The sequence below is a fragment of the Cornus florida genome, unplaced genomic scaffold (genome assembly GCF_030987335.1).
Source record: "Cornus florida cultivar Cherokee Brave unplaced genomic scaffold, ASM3098733v1 CherokeeBrave_3.0.0_Hap2_Chr02, whole genome shotgun sequence".
NCBI lineage: Eukaryota > Viridiplantae > Streptophyta > Magnoliopsida > Cornales > Cornaceae > Cornus > Cornus florida.
This window is the reverse complement of record NW_026775572.1, coordinates 114,077,536-114,093,011: the sequence shown is the minus strand read 5'-3', so window position 1 is coordinate 114,093,011 and position 15,476 is coordinate 114,077,536. Positions and strand designations below refer to the sequence as shown.

The following is a 15,476-nucleotide window of genomic DNA, read 5'->3' as shown; positions in this document are numbered from 1 at the left end:
TTCATAGGCACCGAGAGGCCAAGAGATTGGGCCTGCAATTGGACGGTCTTGGGAGAGTTCTGCATCTCACCCTGTGGGACAGGGAGGTTTGCCACAGCCAGTGATGTCTGCAGGGGAAGATGAGACAAAAAGATGTCTCAAACTTATCTCCACATTTGTCAGACTCATGCCTGCACTGTTTGAGGGTGGGACTGATCCGTTGTTGGCAGATGATTGGTTCGACTAGGTGGAAAAGCATATTAATGCTCTGGCGGTTGAAAATGATTCTGTGAAGATTCTGTTGGCTACCTACAACTTTACTAGGGATGCCAAATTGTGTTGGAAGTCAGTGTTTAACAGAATGGACATAAAGACATTGTCGTGGGATGCTTACAAAGAGTTATTATACAATAAGTTCTTTCCTACGACTAAAAGATGGGAGCTGTACAAGGAGTTTATCTCCCTATTCCAGAATATTCTATGACAGTGACAGATTATGAGAATAGATTCACTTCTCTTTCTCGTTTTGCTCCGGAGATTGTAAGTAAGGAATCAGATAAAGTCCACAAGTTTGTAGAGGGACTCCATTATCGGATTAGGACTGTTGTGGCAGCACAGTGCCTACAGACTTATCCTGAGGCTATAGAAAGGGCATTGATTGTTGAAGCTAAGCTGAATGATAAAAATCAGACTCGGGAGCAGTGGAAGCAAAGACGAGCCAATGGTTCAGGGGCTGAGGGTCAGTCTAGCAAGAGGTAGAAAGGGAGTTCATCTAGGTCTGCAGGACAACAGTCAGGCTGACCTACTCCTTCTACTTCCATACCATCAGGAGCAGGTAAGAGTGAGGTCATATGTTTCGGATGTCAGCAGCCTAGCCATTATATGTCTGATTGTCCACAATCTTTTTCTACGGGAGCTTGCTTTGGATATGGACAGCAGGGCCACAGGGTTAGAGACTCTCCAAGGAGGACTGGTGGCTCAGGCAGAGGTTCTGGTAGTGGTCGTGGTACACATCAGAGACCATCTCAGTCTGCCACAGTACAGTATGGGTTTAGACCACCACAGCCAGCTATATCTTCATAGGGATCTAGACCAATGGGGAGGGGTACTTTTGCAGGCACTGGTCAGCAGTCCAGGGTTTAGGCTGGAGGTTCACAGGTTCAGATATCCCAGGGCCGATTGTATGTACTTCCTAAGACATCTTTGGGACCGTCAGTGGTGAGGGGTATGTTTCTAGTCTTTGGATCTTGGGCTTGCATTTTGTTTGATTCTGGTGTATCTCATTCATTCATTTCATGCACATTTGCACTTGCATCGGGATTAGAGGTTGGTTTTCTGGACCGAGTGTTGTGTGTTGATACGCCGGTCGGTGGTTCATTAGTTATGAGCAGAGTGGTACGGGATTGCGCCATTGTGATTGCTGGGTGAACTTTGGTTTTTGATCTTATCCTTCTTAAGATGATAGGGTTTGATGTCATTCTTAGGATAGATTGGTTATCATCATTTCGTGCCACGATTAATTACTTCCGTGGTAGAGTTTCAGTGTGTACACCGGAGGGAGATTGTTTTATGTTTGTGGGAGATCGGGGTGATTCCCTAGTTTCAGCTTGTTATGGTGTTCGTGGTTAGGACCATTGTGCTTTCTTCTTAGCTAACATTTTAGCTGAAGAAGATGGTGATATGGGGGCAGTTTATTCGTTAGCTGTTTGTGACTTCTTGGATGTGTTTCCGGATAACTTACCAGATTTACCTCCTAGAAGAGAGGTTGAGTTTGTGATTGACTTGATGCCTAGTACTGCGCTAATTTCTATGGCTCCGTATCATATGGCACCAGTAGAGCTGGAGGAATTAAAGAAGCAGTTGGATGATTTGAGGCTGAAGGGTTTTATTCAGCCTAGTATTTCACTATGGGGTGCGCCACTGTTGTTTGCAAAGAAAAAGGATGGTTCTATGAGGTTGTGCATTGATTATCGAAAATTGAATCATGCAACGATCAAGAACAAGTATCCTTTACTGCGGATTTACAATTTGTTTGATCAGTTGAGGGGGGCTATTTACTTTTCCAAGATTGATCTGAGATCTGATTATTACCAGTTACAAGTTCAGGATGAGGCTATTCCGAAGACAGCTTTTTGCACATGGTATGGTCATTATGAGTTTATTGTGATGCCTTTTGGGTTGACTAATGGGCCAGCAGCATTCATGGATATGATGCACCGTGTCTTTCATAGATATCTATACCAGTTTGTGGTAGTGTTTGTGGATGACATTTTGGTGTATTCACGATCTCAAGAGGATCAGGAGATCCATCTGAGGATAGTGTTACAGATGCTAAGAGAGCACCATTTGTATACCAAGTATTCCAAGTGTGAATTTTGGTTGCAAGAGGTGAAATTTTTGGGACATGTTGTTTCGGGTAATGGGGTGTCAGTTGATCCTTCGAAGATAGAAGTAGTTCTGAATTGGGAATGTCCCAAGAATGTGTATGAGATTCGGAGATTTCTTGGCTTAGCGGGTTATTACCGCAGGTTTGTGAGGGACTTTTCTCGCTTAGCCACTCCTATGACTCGGATGACCCGAAAGGGGATCAGATTTGATTGGACTAAAGCTTGTGAGTCATCTTTTCAGGAATTGAAGACTAGATTGACTACAGCTCCAGTACTTTTGATACCTGAGCATAGCTTGGGTTATGTTGTCTTTTGTGATGCTTTTTGGGATGGTTTGGGCTGTGTGTTGATGCAGGGTGGTAAGGTAGTGGCTTATGGATCAAGACAATTGAAGATTCATGAGTTTAACTATCCTACTTACGACTTAGAGTTGGCAGCAATGGTTTTTGCTTTTAAAAGTTGAAGGCATTATTTGTATGGTGAAAGATTCGAGGTGTTCTCAGATCACAAAAGTCTAAAGTACCTTTTCTCTCAGAAGGACTTGAATAACAGACTGAGGCGATGGGTTGAGTATTTGGTAGATTATGATTTTGATTTGTAGTATCATTCGGGTAAGGCGAATGTGGTAGCAGATGCCTTAAGCCGAAAATCTCATGGAGTTTTGGCTGGGTTAGCCATTCGGAAAGGGAAGATGTTGGAGGATCTAGCAGAGATGGGATTACAGTATTGTGATGATAGTGTTGGTTGTGAGACGGCTTTTCTATTTAGTCTTGTGGTTCAACCTACTCGTGTTACACGAGTGATTGAGGTACAGAGACAGAACTCAGATTTAGCTGCCATTCATCAGTTGATTTCAGGTGGGGACACAATAAAGGACTGGACTTTACACACAGATGGTGGTTTACAGTTCAAAGGTTTGCTTGTGGTTCCTACGGTTTGTCGGGAGGATATGTTATGGGAGTTTCACACTTCTCGTTTTACTGTGCATCCAGGTGGTACTAAAATGTATCATAATTTAAGACGCCAGTATTGGTGGAATGGGATGAAGGCAGATGTAGCTCAATTTGTTGCTAGATGTCTTACCTGTCAGCAGGTAAAGGCAGAGCATCAGAAACCTGCTGGTTTGTTGCAGCCATTGCCAGTAGCACAGTGGAAATGGGAGTGTATTGCTATGGATTTTGTGACAGGACTTCCGAGGTCACCGAGAGGGAATGAGTCTGTTTGGGTCATTATTGACAGATTGACGAAGACCGCTCACTTTTTGCCTGTTAAGGTGATAGATTCTGCTGAGGCACTTGGCAGATTGTATGTTAGAGAGATCGTCAGATTGCATGGGGTTCTATTGTCCATTGTTTTAGACAGGGATGCCAAGTTCACATCGAAGTTCTGGGAAGGGCTTCATGCAGCGTTTGGTTCACCGTTACATTTTAGTACGGCATTCCATCCGCAGACAGACGGCCAGTCGGAGCGTACTATCTAGATCTTGGAAGATATGCTTTAGGCCTGTGTACTTGATTTTGGTGGTAGTTGGGAGGATCATTTACCTCTTGTTGAGTTTGCTTACAACAATAGCTATCAGTCTAGCATTGAGATGGCACCTTTTGAGGCATTGTATGGTAGGCCTTATCGTTCTCCTGTTTGTTGGACTGAGGTGGATGAGACAGCCGCCTTAGGGCCAGACATTGTCTTGGAAACCACTGAAAAGATTAAGTTGATTCGACAGCGGTTGTTGACTGCTCAAAGCTGACAGAAAAGTTACGCAGATAGATAGAGACGACCATTATCCTTTGAAGTGGGAGACTACATGTTTCTCAAGGTTTCTCTACGAAAAAAATTGCTGCGGTTTGGAAAAAGTGGCAAGTTGTCACCTCGTTTCATTGGACCATTTGAGATTTTGGACAGAGTGGGTGAGGTTGCTTACATATTGGCATTGCCACCACAGATGGACAGAGTCCATAATGTGTTTCATGTTTCGAAGCTACAGAAGTATGAGCCAGATCCATCACATGTATTGAGTTGGGTTGATGTTGACATTGGTGAGGATGTTTCTTACGAGGAGGGCCCCGTTCAGATTCTTAACACTCAGGACAAAGTGTTAAGGGGTAAAATGGTGACTCTCGTGAAGGTTTTGTGGCGACATCATGGTGTTGAGGAGGCTACATATGAACGGGAACAGGATGTTCGTTCTCCATATCCAAGTTTGTTTTCTTCCCCAGGTATGACTTGATTTCGGGGACGAAATCCTTGTATGTTGGGGAGATTGTGAGCATTTGCATTTTTATCATTTTTCTAGTCATTTTGACATTCATGCATTTTTTTTTATTGTCAGAATTATGATTATGTTGCAAATGTGTGTTAAGTCAATTAAACATCATTATGTGTTAAAAAGTATTATAGAGTTTATTATTGAAAGTATAAAGAATTTTTCCCTAATCGTAGAGAGAGAAATTTTACACTCCCAATGATTTTTCAACCCCTTTTCCCTCTCAATCCCTTCTATTTATAGACGGTTACAACCTCCACTGAGCTGGTCCTATCTTGTTCTCCTTTGGCTGGACTCGACTTCTCTCATTTTATCATGGGCTTCTGAAATGACTTTATGGACCTGGGCCCATACGGCGCAAACTTGCTTCATCTCGTTCATCCACATCCGACCCGTCCTATGCAATGTGGATCACACAAAACCTGGGTCATTTTGGTATCCTCATCTGCCCCCAATAATCTCTTTCCTCATTAATGAGGGTGAGATTATTGAAAGGACACGATCTTGGTCTGACGGCTTGGAGCAATAACTCGAGGAATCGAACGGCTGGCACAAGAACCCAGGTTTCGAGATCTGCAGTGCCACTTTTTGCCTTGACCTTTGGAGTTCCATGTCGCTTTTACTTCTCCTCTTTATAAATTCTGATCTTTCTCTCCTTCACCCTCTCTCTTACCTCTTGCTTCTACTCCCTGTTGCTTTCTTGCACATTCCGGCGATCCTTTTTAATTTCTCCAGCAAGTTCTTCCGGCAAGTCCTTCCTTTTCGATTTTTAGCTACAGTGACGTTGCTGAGTTCATCACAAACTTTCAAGGTTAGTTTCTTTTTTAAAAAAAAACCTCTCCTTAAGAGACGCCTTTACTACCTAGAACTCTTCCCCTTTTTCATGGCTTCCCCTAACCTGAACGCCATTCGATCCAAGAATTGTATCCCTCGCGACATTTCTCTCAGAGTCTACCCAACAAACTTAGACGAGAGATCTGGTGAGGGTCTTCTTCCTGGGGAAGTTTTATTCTCTGCCGTTCACTTGAACGTCATTAGGTTCCCCGTACACCCATTCTTTTGTTATGCTTTCAACAAATTGGGGCTCTGCCCCCTGCAAGTTAACCCAAACTTTCTTAGGGTAATTTCAGTCCTCCTGCTCTTAAATCGTGATAGGGATCTCAATCTCAACATTATTGACCTTCTCCTCTGCTATCGGATTAACAAGACTTCACAAAACGACTTGTACTATCACTTCTTTCTTATTGACAAACGGTCAATCTGCACTGATAAAAGCTCATTTGAAAAAGGGTGGAGGCGGAATTTAATTGTGGTTGGGGGGAATTGGCGGACTCCGCTTGGCCATTCCTTCCCTATCCCTTCTTCCTTTGGAGCATGCTCTGTCTCTGGCTACAAAAAGCTGAAAACACATCCTTCCGAATGCCACTGTGAAAGTTGTCTTCCCCGTTTTTGCACTTTTCTTTGTAGATGCCTTCAAATTCCCTATGATGAACTTGTTTATAGCATCTGCAGGGCTAGGCTAGATACTTTGCAAGAAAACGTACTGAACGATGTCCCTTCAGCTACTGATTTGCTTACATCTGATAATCTTTCTGACATCTCTCTTTTAGGGTCTACAATGGAGAACATTCAGATCCCATCGTTCAGCAGGAGGAGGCGTCCTGCTCCTACCCCTTCTAACGCTCCTGCCATCATTCCATCACCTACACCTACTTCCACATCATTTCTCCCCGCTGTCTCTGCCCCAGAGCAAGTTGTGGTTGCCCCAGCTGCGACTCAAGTCTCAACCCGTTCTGCTGATGCGCCCTTCGAGCTCACCCATGCTGAGAACCCTGTTGTGGGCCAAACTGCTGAAGTCCGTCCTGCGGCCCCCGTCATTATGCCATCAAACATTTCATCCGACACTTCTTCAGAGAGCACTCAAGATGCTGGAAATTCTGAGGACAATGGGGGGCCAGCTAATGCTGTCCTGTCGAAAAAGAGTTTGGGAAAAAGGCCAATGCCTGAGGGCGGTCATGATCAGAATGATATCCCACCGACCCAAAGGATCAGGATGGCTTCCTTCAGGGTTACTGAACCATTGCCCCCTACCCGGTTCTTCATTCCTGAAGGCGAGTCGGCCAGAACCTCTGGTCCAATTCCATCTGTTCTTCCATGGCGACCTTTGCTCAGCCGTGAAGATGGATCAACCATTGGCCCCACTGACTCAATATACAAGGACCCCCTCACCTCATTTGCTTTCTACAAGGGTTTCTGGACCCCCAAAGACCTTGAAATCCAGAACAAGCTATCCTTTAGTGAGATGTTCCAACGGTTCCCGACCGCTGCTATGGAGGTGACTCTTCTTCTACTGAACTGTGATCCTTTTCAGCTATGATTCCTTAGTAATTAGTCTGACCTGAATTTCTTTTTCTTCATGCAGACTCTGTTCGGGATGTTCACTTTTCAGAAAACAATTGAAACTTTGAACAAAAAACTTAAGTCCCTCTCTGTGGGACTCAAGAGGTCTGTTGAAGCAGAGACTCTTCTTGAGGCTAGAGTTGCTGAGCTGGAGTCTAAGCTTAGGGACTCAGAGAAAGGAGCTGTTGACCTAAAGGCAGAGAGAGACGGTCTGGCAAACGAGAGGGATTCCCTCAGAGCTGAATGGGATTCCCTAAAGACCGAATGGGATTCTCTTCATGATGAGGTCGACATCTTAAAAACTGAGAAGAGTGTAGCTCTGACAGAAAGGGACTCTCTCAGAGCTGAAAAGGGAGACCTTCAGCGCTCATTCATTGCTGAACGGTTATCGCATATGAATTCCCAAGAAAAACTTCTAAACGAACGGTCTTCCCTGATGAACATGATCGGCAGAGTCGAAGGGGGTATGAGAGCTCTCCTTGCTCGCTTTACCAGGACCAGTGCCATCCGATATGCTGAAGGGTACAGAGACGGTTTTGTTGACCGTTCTCCCCCTGAAGGTGAATCAAGTTCTTGCGCAGGTCCTGATGAACTAGACGCTTCTCTAGACATCCACCCCCCAAACAACTATCAAAATCCACCATGCGACCCAGCCAAGAACATTTTTATTGAATGCAAAGAGGTCACATCTTCAGGAATTGTCCCACCCTTTTGTCCTCTGAACATTCTTCCCCTTTCTACCATCGTGCCCTCTTCCTCTGTCACTGCCGAAAGACCTATGCCTGCTGAGGGGGTGATTCATCTCGACTCCCCTTCTAAGGATGATAGGGCAGATGGGAATGGAGATCTCGATGGTCCAGAGGAAGATGGTGGCGAGAACGACAAGCTACAGTCTGGAGAAGATCAGAATTGATACCCAATAACAGTTTTTTTTTTTTTTTTTTTTTTTTTTTTTTTAAATCTGCATGTATGGTACTATGTACCTTGGGGCCTTTTTGGCTATGAATGATAATGTTTTTGCTCAGCATCACTTTCCTCCATTAAGTTTTCTATTTTCAACTTTGTAGTGTTTTTTTTACAAGTGTTTAACGTTCGGCCATGTCACCATTCTGTCCTTTTCTTACTCATTTCTGAGCAAGTGTTTGCTGTTCGGCTTTAAGTGCCAGCTGCCACTAACTTGCTGAATGCCTGGCGCTCGGCCTGAACGCCTTTTGCCACTTGGCTTTTTCATTTTTCGAGCAAGTGTTTGGCGTTCGGCTTTAAGTGCCAGCTGCCACTAACTTGCTGAATGCCTGGCGCTCGGCCTAAACGTCTCTTGCCACTTGGCTTTTTCATTTTTCAAGCAAGGGTTTGGCGTTCGGCTTTAAGTGCCAGCTGCCACTAACTTGCTGAATACCTGGCGCTCGGCCTGAACGCCTCTTGCCACTTGGCTTTTTCATTTTTCAAGTAAGTGTTTGGCGTTCGGCTTTAATTGCCAGCTGCCACTAACTTGCTGAATGCTTGGCGCTCGGCCTGAACGCCTCTTGCCACTTGGCTTTTTCATTTTTCGAGCAAGTGTTTGGCGTTCGGCTTTAAGTGCCAGCTGCCACTAACTTGCTGAATGCCTGGCGCTCGGCCTGAACGCCTCTTGCCACTTGGCTTTTTTTTTTTTTTTTAAGCAAGTGTTTGGCATTCGGCTTGAAGTGCCAGCTGCCACTAACTTGCTGAATGGGGAGAGTGTAAATTTCTAACAAAGAAGAGACTTTTTATAAAGCGTGGAAATTTCGTACACTTGCAAGCATGCAATTTAGAACATACAATATGCTTGAAATTAAACTCTACTTTTACTGGTAGTACCTTTTCAGAGACGTAGCATTCCATGGCTTATTGACTACCCTTCCTGTCATAGTTTCTAGGACGTATGCCCCCTTCCCTATGACTTCTGCTATTCTGTACGGACCTTCCCATGGGGAGAACATCTTTTTGACTATTCCCACCTTCCTTTTCAGAACCAGATCGCCAAGAGCGAAACCCCTGTGCCTCACCTTCTTGTTATGGCTATTCACAAGCGTCTGTTAATAAGAGGCAAGCCTCACTGCAGCCGCATCCCTTTTTTCTTCCAACAAATCAAGATTGAACCTCAGCATTCTATTATTCTGCTCTTGATCCCACGCCAAGCTCCTTACAGTTGGAACCAAATGCTCGACTGGTATCACCGCCTCGGTGCCATAGGCCATAGCGAATGGGCTCTCTCCAGTTAGCCGTCTTAGGGTTGTTTAGTAAGCCCACAAGACGTTCGGTAGCTCATCTAACCATTTGCCTTTTTCATTCTCCAGCTTTTTCTTGATACAAGCAATATTGTCCTGTTCGTGATTTCGGCTTAACCATTAGCCTGGGGATGACTGACTGCTGCTAACTTCTGATTGATTCCATATTCCTCCAGCAGCTCTCTCACTTGCTTGCTATCGGGGTTGGTTCCATTGTTCATCATGATTGACCTTGGTACGCCAAAATGACAGATAATATTATTCCAGATGAAGCGTCTTACTTGAGTTTGGGTGACACTAGGGTACGGCTCTGCTTCTACCTATTTGGTGAAGTAATCAGTAGCTAGCAGAACGTACTTATTCTGCGATCTTGCAGTCAGCAAAGGGCCAACCACGTCCATCCCCCATTGCGCGAAAGGCCATGGGGTGGCCATTACGCGCAGGTCTTCAGGTGGTTGATGTATCAATGACCCGAACCTCTGGCATTTATCGCATCTTCTAGAGAATTCTTCTGCATCTCGTGCCATGTGTGGCCAGAAGTACCCCTGTGTCATTGCTTTGTGTGCTAAAGATCTTCCTCTGGAGTGATTTCCGCATACTCCCTCATGAATGGTTCGCATAATCTGTCTAGCTTCTGCAGGGGTAGCACACTTCAAATATAGACCCGAGAAGGAGCCTCTATATAACTGACCGTGCACAATGGCATACTTTGCTGCGCTGGACCTAATTCTTCTTGCCTCGTCCTTACGCTCAGGGAGTGTACCATTACGTATGTAAGCCATGATTGGATCAATCTAGCTTGGCTCATATGGTATAACATTAACATGTTGAGTGCTCGGATTAGGCAGTTCTTAAAAAATGGAAGGTTGGATCAGTATGTCAACCGGGATGACCCTAGCTAAAGTATCTCCAGAATTGGATACACTACAAGCCAAGCGGTCGGCATCTTCATTATACTCTCTCGGCAATTGGATAAACCTGATCTGATCAAAGGCTTTCGCCTTATGCAGAACCGCAGCTCAGTACGCTTCCATGGTCTCATCCTTGGCCCCATAGTCCCCATTGACTTGTCGAATGACTAGTTGTGAGTCACTATAAGCCATCAGATTCTTGATCTTCAGTTCTTTAGCCAACTTCAGCCCAGCTATCAACGCCTCGTATTCTGCCTCATTGTTGGTCGCGTTGAACTCCAGTCCTATCGCCTGGCTCAGCGTAGTTCTTTCTGGTGTTTGCAATTGAATTCCAACCCCGGCCCCCATTTGATTCGAGGAGCCGTCCACGAAAAGCTTCCACCAGGAACAACTATAATCCTCCACCGTATCTTCAGCATCACAATCAAGTAGGAAATCCGCCACCGCTTGACCTTTGATTGCCGTCCTGGGCTCGTACGCGATATCAGATGAACTCAATTCAATGGCCCACTTGGTCACTCTCCCCGACAGGTCCGGTTTGTGCAAGATCATTCTTAAAGGGAAAGTTGTTAAAACGACGATTGGATGAGATTCAAAATAATGTCTAAGCTTCCTTTTTGCGTTGACCAGCGATAAGATCATTCGTTCGGCCCTAGAGTACCTTCTCTCCGGTTCAGACATTGTCTTGCTAACATAAAACACCGGGAACTGCTTGCCCTCTTTGCAATGGATCAGAATGGCACTGGTTGCTATACTGGACACCCCGAGATATAGAAATAGTTTCTCATTCGGTTCTGGAGCAGACAGAACCGGAGGATTACGCATGTACTCCTTCAGGCTGGTTAGTGCCTACCGTTGCTCATCCCCCCAGGTTTGTCTTCCTTGCCCTTGTATTGTATCAAAGAAAGGTTTACAGTTGTCCGAAAGCTTGGAAATAAATCGGCTCAGTGCGGCTATCCGGCCTGTGAGTGCCTGGACCTCTTTAATTGTCTTTGGCTCTGCATTCCTGATCAAGGCTTCTGCCTGTGCTGGGCTGACCTCAATTCCTCTATGATTAACCACATGTCCCAGGAATTGACCGGAGCTTACACCGAATGAGCATTTGGCCGGATTAAGCTTCATCCCATATTAGCGCAACACATCGAACACATCTTGCAGGTGCGCTAAATGATCGCTCTTCTTCTTCCTCTTGACCACCATATCATCAATGTAAGCCTTGACAGTGCTGCCCATTTAGCCCTTAAAAATCTTGCTGATCAGCCTCTGATAAGTAGCTCTAGCATTTTTTAATCCGAATGGCATGACTTTATAGCAATAAGTCCCTCGTTCAGTAACAAATGAAGTTTTCTCTTCATCAACTGGGTCCATAGGAATTTGGTTATAACCGGAATAAGCATCCAGGAAAGTTAACCGCTCATATCCTATGGTGGCATCTACCATTTGATCAATCCTGGGCAATGGGAAACTATCCTTTGGGCAGGCTTTATTTAAGTTGGTGAAGTCGATACACACTCTCCATTTCCCATTCTTCTTCTGCACTACAACAACTTTAGAGAGCCAGGCCGGGTACTGAACTTCTCTGATGAATCCGGCTTCAAGCAGCCGATCAACCTCCTCAGCTATAATCTGATTTCGTTCTGGAGCAAATCTTCTTTGCTTCTGCTTCACTGGCTTTGCATTCGGATCCACATTGAGGGAATGACAGGATACAGCAGGATTTATCCCTGGCATATCTGAATGGCTCCATGCGAATACATCCGCATTCTGAATCAAGAAATTAGTCAACTCTAGTCTCTCTTCTTCAGTGAGTCTGGTTCCCATCCTTGTTGTTCGGTCTGGTTTCTCATGATCAATCTTCACTTCGTGAAGGGGTTCTGTGGTCAGAATTGGTGGCTCCTCCCCTCCCCCCCCATCCTTGCTGGAAGGAGGGTTCTGTAATTGCTATTTTGGAATGGCTGAACGGATGGGGTTTTTCCCTTTTCCAACAGATTTCAAAGTTACTGAATAACACTCTTTAGCCGCAACCTGGTCCCCGTGTATATCTATCACCTTGATCCCATCCAGACCCAAACATCGCATCACTTGATGTAAGGTTGACGGAACGCCCTGAATTCTGTGAATCCATCCTCTGCCCATCAAGAGGTTGCATGACGGATGAATTTCCACTACCACAAAACTTTCAGTCAAAACCCGATCAGCGGCTTGTACTGTCAATTCCACCATTCCAATGGGTTCCACTAGCTTCCCATCAAATCCGAGCAACAGATTTCCTGTGGGTTTGAGTTTTTCGGGTTCGATCTCCAGTCGGTCGAACGTCACCCTGGGCATGACATTCGCACTACTTCCTGGATCAATCAGGACTCTCCGAACCAGGCATTCTACAATCGTCAGACTGACGACTAGTGGATCTTCATGAGGAATTTGAACGCGTAGCAGGTCCGTTTTATCAAACTTTATCGACGTGGACGTGTTCTGCTGGTGCAAAGCACGCACACTACTAATTCTTCTTTTCAGCTGAGCCTGGCGTGACCTTGTTCTGAGCAACTCCTCTGACTCCGTCGTTTGTTCAGGCCGGCCATGAATTGTGTTTATAATCCGGACGGGATGAGAGTTGTGTTGGTTCAGCCTCTGGTTCCGCTTGATTTGTTCAGTCGAGCGGTTATGCTCTTGCGCCGGACCCTGAACATAGCTTGCAAACTCCCCCTTCGCGATCAGCATCTCTACCTGCCTCTTTAGGTTCCTGCATTCGTTAGTCTGATGCCCAAAATCACTATGGAAAGCACAATGTTTAGTCTGATCCCTCTGTTCAAGAGGTTGCCTGATTGGCAGAGGAGGACGAAACTTATCTTTATTCTCCTGGTATAGCCTTGCTAAGGTGACTCTGAGTGGAGTGACTGATTCCTCCTCCCTAGGCCTCTTCTCCGCCTTCCATGAGGGGTGACGTTGCGGTTGAGCTTGTTTTTGCCAGATCTTGGCTTTGGACTTCTCCTCCGTCGAAATAATTGATGTCTTCCTTGAATTAGCTGCTTCTTCCTCCTCAAGGCGAACAAAACCGTCAACTCTCTCGTTCAGCTCGTCTATTGTCTTTGGCGTATTAACCACCAAGCTGGTGTGGAACGGCGTCCCCCGATTCATTGCGAGTTTAAATTCTTGGACTGTTGTTGACGGGTGACACTCTATTACCATGCTTTTAACGAGGTTGAACCGGGTGAGAAAAGCTTGGAGCCACTCATCCTCATGCTGCTTCATTGTAAAAAGGCTCGATACATCCTTAGCCGGACGCTTATTCCTGTAATACTGGCTTATAAACTTATCGCATAAGTCCTGGAAACTAGCGATTAAGCCTTGAGCCAGATTCTTGAACCAATTGAGAGCTGGTCTAGCCAAGCTCGTAGGGAAACACTTGCATATCAAAGGATCATTATTAGTATTCAAAGCCATTTTCAACTGAATATGGTATATGTGATCGACCGGATCGGTTGTTCCGTCAAACAGAATGAAGATCGGCATGGAAAACTTCTTCAGATTCGGTGCGTTCAGAATTTCATCAATGAACGGCGATGCGACCGTCCTTGCTAAGGAACACAATGCTTCATTTTCTCTTAAAAACTGTGACAGAAATCCTCGATCGGCAGATCTCCTTTCCGAGCTATGGTAATCAACTGTCGCTAATGAAGGTCGGTATGGCGGATCGAACGACCTATCCTCCGCAAATTCACTCCGCCATGGTGACGCAATTCGATGTTCATACGCCGGTGCTTCCTCCCTCATAATCCGTTTGTGATGCGGTTCTAGACGAACAGATCCTTCCCGATCCTCTATTCGGCCGACATTTGGAGGCAGATTACCGATTATATCTTCATCACGACGTAGACCACCACGATTGATGTCTTCTGAATCACCTTGACGATCAGCTTAGAAGGGAAAAGCTCCCTTTCCTTCAGGAGGCGGCCTCGAAATTGCAGGAGCCTCACGATGCTCCATTCCAGCTCGTAGCTCTACATTTTCTTTCCTCAAAGCATCGATCATGTTCATTAGCTCATCGAGCTTTGTCTGCTGGCCGTTCTCCAAAGAATTCGAGTTCGCCTCTCCGATCATCATTCCAGATCGGAGCAAAGTCATCAATTGCAGGCTTCTTGACCAAATCGGAGTTCCGCTAACGTGCGCACACCAGATCTGAACTTACACTTGCCGAATTCAGTCCACTACTGGCCGGATTCAGTAATCACAACAGATCGCAACCGCACAGTTCACCGGATCAAGCACGGATCTGATCTGCTTAGATCGGACGCCGATTTTCCGAAATCAACCGGAGCCTGGACTCGTCAAGACAGATCGTATTATTACCAATGTTGATTCAGCTTTCGCAGATTAATCGTCTTCCTCGCAGAATACGTTGAATCGATCCAATCTGGAATAAAATCAATCAATCCTTCCTGTTCTTCCCACAGACGGCCCCAATTGAAAGTATAAAGAATTTTTCCCTAATCGTAGAGAGAGAAATTTTACACTCCCAATGATTTTCTAACCCCTTTTCCCTCTCAATCCCTTCTATTTATAGACGGTTACAACCTCCACTGAGCTGGTCCTATCTTGTTCTCCTTTGGCTGGACTCGACTTCTCTCATTTTATCATGGGCTTCTGAAATGACTTTATGGACCTGGGCTCATACGGCGCGAACTTGCTTCATCCTGTTCATCCAAATCCGACCCGTCCTATGCAATGTGGATCACACCAAACTCGGGTCATTTTGGTATCCTCAATTCTGTAAATGGCATATTTGTCAATTAGCATTTCATAAAGGGCATTGTGGACTTTTTGTTTTACACATGGCATATATGGTATTTGATTATTTTATAAAGGGCAGAGTTGAATTTTATTTTTCAAATAGCATATTTGGCATTTGGTTATTTCATGGGGGTAGTGTGGACTTTTAGCATGCAAATGGCATACTTGGAAATTGGTAAAGAAGGAAGGGTGTTTTAGTCATTTCACTAGGTCTTGCTTTTTGACTTCATGAGAGCTTAACACCTAGATGCATGATGAGGCTTTGTTTTATATCTGTGATATGTAATGTAACTAAAATGAATAAATCAAAAATAGCACTATCTGCTAAACTGATTTTCGTGCCTTTGTTTTTCCCTTTATAGTCATTCTCTTTACATGCAAATTTGATGCCTTTTGGTTGGGATTTTGAGGAGGGTTTGTGGATGAAAAGTGTGGTTGATGTTATGGGCTTCATTTTGGTATCAAATTTGTGCTAAGTTATTCATTTTTGTGGTTTCGAAAT

At 45.0% G+C, this 15,476-nt stretch overlaps 2 protein-coding genes across 2 annotated transcripts; one reads left to right on the top strand and one right to left on the bottom strand.

Annotated features, from left to right (window-relative positions):
• The first annotated feature begins 414 nt into the window (after nt 1–414).
• On the top strand, nt 415–4,113 carry LOC132296634 (uncharacterized). Its single transcript, XM_059794816.1, has 8 exons — nt 415–734; nt 847–1,160; nt 1,631–2,347; nt 2,411–2,637; nt 2,722–2,808; nt 2,968–3,300; nt 3,460–3,773; nt 3,894–4,113. The coding sequence occupies exons 1-8, from the start codon at nt 415–417 to the stop codon at nt 4,111–4,113; spliced, it is 2,532 nt and encodes an 843-aa protein (XP_059650799.1).
• An 8,014-nt stretch (nt 4,114–12,127) lies between these two features.
• On the bottom strand, nt 12,128–14,308 carry LOC132296633 (uncharacterized). Its single transcript, XM_059794815.1, has 3 exons — nt 14,161–14,308; nt 13,005–14,079; nt 12,128–12,926 (listed from the first exon to the last, which is right to left on the bottom strand). Exons 1-3 carry the CDS (start codon nt 14,306–14,308, stop codon nt 12,128–12,130), a joined length of 2,022 nt encoding a protein of 673 aa, XP_059650798.1.
• Between the last annotated feature and the right edge of the window lie 1,168 nt (nt 14,309–15,476).

What these genes read in the sequence shown, in the direction of transcription:
- LOC132296634 (XM_059794816.1), top strand. Translation starts at nt 415, where the DNA reads ATGGGAGCTGTACAAGGAGTTTATCTCCCTATTCCAGAATATTCTATG. An exon ending in GAGGGTCAGTCTAGCAAGAG is followed by an intron (nt 735 to 846) that starts GTAGAAAGGGAG and finishes TTCGGATGTCAG; the next exon opens with CAGCCTAGCCATTATATGTC. An exon ending in TGGGAAGGGCTTCATGCAGC is followed by an intron (nt 3,774 to 3,893) that starts GTTTGGTTCACC and finishes TTTTGGTGGTAG; the next exon opens with TTGGGAGGATCATTTACCTC.
- LOC132296633 (XM_059794815.1), bottom strand. Translation starts at nt 14,308, where the DNA reads ATGACTTTGCTCCGATCTGGAATGATGATCGGAGAGGCGAACTCGAAT. An exon ending in ACGAGCTGGAATGGAGCATC is followed by an intron (nt 14,080 to 14,160) that starts GTGAGGCTCCTG and finishes AAGGTGATTCAG; the next exon opens with AAGACATCAATCGTGGTGGT. An exon ending in CGTCCTCCTCTGCCAATCAG is followed by an intron (nt 12,927 to 13,004) that starts GCAACCTCTTGA and finishes TAACGAATGCAG; the next exon opens with GAACCTAAAGAGGCAGGTAG.